This window comes from Lipotes vexillifer, unplaced genomic scaffold (assembly GCF_000442215.2).
Source record: "Lipotes vexillifer unplaced genomic scaffold, Lipotes_vexillifer_v1.1 scaffold12, whole genome shotgun sequence".
Classification (NCBI taxonomy): domain Eukaryota; kingdom Metazoa; phylum Chordata; class Mammalia; order Artiodactyla; family Lipotidae; genus Lipotes; species Lipotes vexillifer.
This window is the reverse complement of record NW_006796716.1, coordinates 3818292-3821130: the sequence shown is the minus strand read 5'-3', so window position 1 is coordinate 3821130 and position 2839 is coordinate 3818292. Positions and strand designations below refer to the sequence as shown.

At 57.2% G+C, this 2839-nt stretch overlaps 1 protein-coding gene across 1 annotated transcript in view; it reads left to right on the top strand.

Moving 5' to 3' along the window:
- Positions 1–2839, top strand: part of COL26A1 (collagen type XXVI alpha 1 chain) — a 178446-nt gene that overhangs the window by 157084 nt on the left and 18523 nt on the right. The window contains exon 5 of the mRNA XM_007468820.1: positions 589–650. Within this exon, the coding sequence (XP_007468882.1) occupies positions 589–650 (62 nt within the window). The remainder of the gene's footprint in view (positions 1–588; positions 651–2839) is intronic.

The following is a 2839-nucleotide window of genomic DNA, read 5'->3' as shown; positions in this document are numbered from 1 at the left end:
TGCTGAACCTGACCAGTCATTGTGCATCCCTCAGGCCTCACCTTAGATGCCACTGCCTCCAGGAAGCCCTCCTGGACCACTGCCCACCCCAGATGGGCTTTGACATCCCCCATGATGCTCTTTTGCACATTCTGTTCTTATAGCCCTTACCAGCCTGTGTCTATTTGCCTGTATCCTTCCCCAGACTGTAGTTCTCAAAGTCAGGGAGCGTGTCTCATTTACTATCCATTCATCAACTATCAGATAATTTTTGAGCCTCTATTTTGTGCCAGGCACTGAAATTCATGAACAAACAAAATAGACAAAGACCCCGCCCATACGGCACCCACAGACAGCAACCCAGGTGCTGGCTCAGACAATTCACTGAGTAAACAGACAGTACTCTGTGCTGTGGATGCCCAGAAAGGAGGGTCAGAGGTCAGGCAGACTGCATGGAGGAGGGGGCGCTAAGGATAAGGCTCTGAAGGTTGGGTAGGAGTTTTGCTGGCAACAGCTCAGAGATTTCCCTGCCTGCCTGACCAGAGGCTATCCTGTGGCTGGGCTGCTCTCTCCCCAGGATCTACTCCACTCTCACCTCTTCTCTTTCAGAATGCATGAACTGTACCCGGCTCAGTGACATGAGTGACCGGCTGACCACGCTGGAAGCCAAGGTCAGATGGTCTGGGGATAATGGGCCTAGGGAGCTGGTTGGGGAGGGGCTTGCATCAGCCCCAGGGAGCCCAGCAGGACTGAGCAGCCTGGTCCTGAGGGATGGGTGCTGTTTGGGGCTTCAGTGGCCCGGGGTAACCTTCTCTGGGCCGGGCCAGTCTCCTGGGGTTGGGGAAGGGAGTGGGGTGAGCAAGAAACCTGAGGGTCCCAGGTGTGAGGGATGCTGGGGAAGATGCTGGGATGTACTTCTGGTACCCGAGACTTTAGAAAAGGTCGGGTCCCCAGGCTGGCTGGTCTGATGGACATTTTCCAGGCACCTGAAACCTCCACGTGGTTTGGCAGAGCATTGGCTGACAGCCTGCTCTGGCCCAGGCCCAGTACCCACACTCACTGGGGTGTTAAAAGTCACAGCTCTGGGGGAGGACTGGCACAGTGCCGGCTGTCCCCTGCCCACTTAGCCCTCGCCCATGCCCTCCCGCCATGAGCAATTCCTCCCCTGGTCCTCCCACCCTGACACCTCCCTCTGCCTAGAGAGGCTGTACCACGACCATGGCCAAGGCCACGGAAGCGGGCTGGGGGTGGGGCTTACTCTCTGGCCCTGAGGGTGAGGGTCATGACCCCTCTGTAGACCTCAGGGGACTACAGAGGTGGGGGGTCGGGCTGTCCCAGTAATTGCTCTGCCTTGGCAGGTCCCTTCCTAGCTCTGGGCCTCAGTCTGCTGCCCTGTAAAATGGAAATTGAAGGAGACATTTCCCGGCCCCTCACTGGGTCATTCTGAGGCTGGTGGACAGGAGTGAGCTCAGGTGGCTCCTGGGTCGGGGAGCAGGAGAGGTTGCTCGAGACGGGTGTGCAGAGGTGGCTGCCACTGCGTTTCTTCTGGATCCCCAGGTAGGGGGTGGGAGACTCCTGTCTCAACTCCTGTGTCTTATCTGGATCACCTTCCAGCTGCCCACCTGCCTGCTTCATGCCCAAGTGTCCTCTGGAGGAACTGGGCCCCTGGGAGCTTCGTCAGCCCGGTCAGAGGGCCCTGAGAGGCGGCAGCCTGCAGAGGGAGGGGGACACAAGCCAGGCTAGCAGCCAGGACAGCCCCGCAGCCTCAGGGGCTGTGCTGAGGTCAGGTGAGCCCGCAGGGGTCAGAGAGAACACGGAGCTGGGCTCAGGGGCTGGGGTCAGGTGGGTGAAGGCAGAACCAGGCAGGCAGACCCCAGATGGGGAGTCAGAACCCAGGCAGCTGGCATAAGAGAGCAGTAACTCTGAGGCCTGGAAACTGCAACTTCTGCTTCTGCAGACAAGAAACCTGTTTTGGCATATCAGAAGGGATGTGTTCAGTGGCAAGTAACAGAAACCCAGCCACTGGCAGCTTATTCCTTACCATTTATTGTTAGTTCAATAGGAAGTCCAGAAGTTAGTGGTCTCAGGATTGGTTTGGTGGCTCAAGAACCCAGACTCTTCACAGCCTTCCTCTCCATCTCCTTAGTGAATTGGCTTTTGGTCTCATGGTCAGTGCCTCATGGTTACAAAGTGGCTGCTGCAGCTCAAGGCCTCACATCCTTATACCTTATTCAAAGGCAGGAAGTAGGGGGGGAAGTAAAGCACCCCAACAGATTCATTATGTGTCATTGGCCAGCACTGGGCTATATGCCTACCTCCTAGTTGCAAGGGAGATGGGAAAATGAGTAATTGGCCAGTCATGATTCCTCCTCTGGGGCACACCCGCAGGCACACAGTAGGGGATTCTGGAGCCAGAGAAGAGGAGGAGGTTGGAGGCCAGGCGACCACAAGGGACTGTTCCATTTACACTCCACATGGTGCCTGAGTTGCCAAAGGACCCAGACCTAGGAGCTCATCTAGATTCCTGCCACCTTCTTTTCCTGGGACAGGCTGGAATGGCTGTTGGGTGATGGTGGGGTAGAAGGCCAGCAGAAAAAGTTCCCTACCTTCCTTCCTCTCCTGCCCCTCAGTTTACACTCTGACTCCAAGGACCAGACTGAGTGGGAGGCAGCCCGAGGGCATTTCCCTGAGTGAGGGTCACAAGAGCCTCGGAACTCGGCCACTCTCCAGTGCAGGAGGGCGGCGTCCTAGCCAATCAGCCAGGCCGCCATGACGTCATCAGAGCCATTGCCCTCCAAGGCTGGCCGAGGTCTGGTTTTCTTGGGCTAAGTCACCACGCCCACTGCTGCCCACCCTGGTG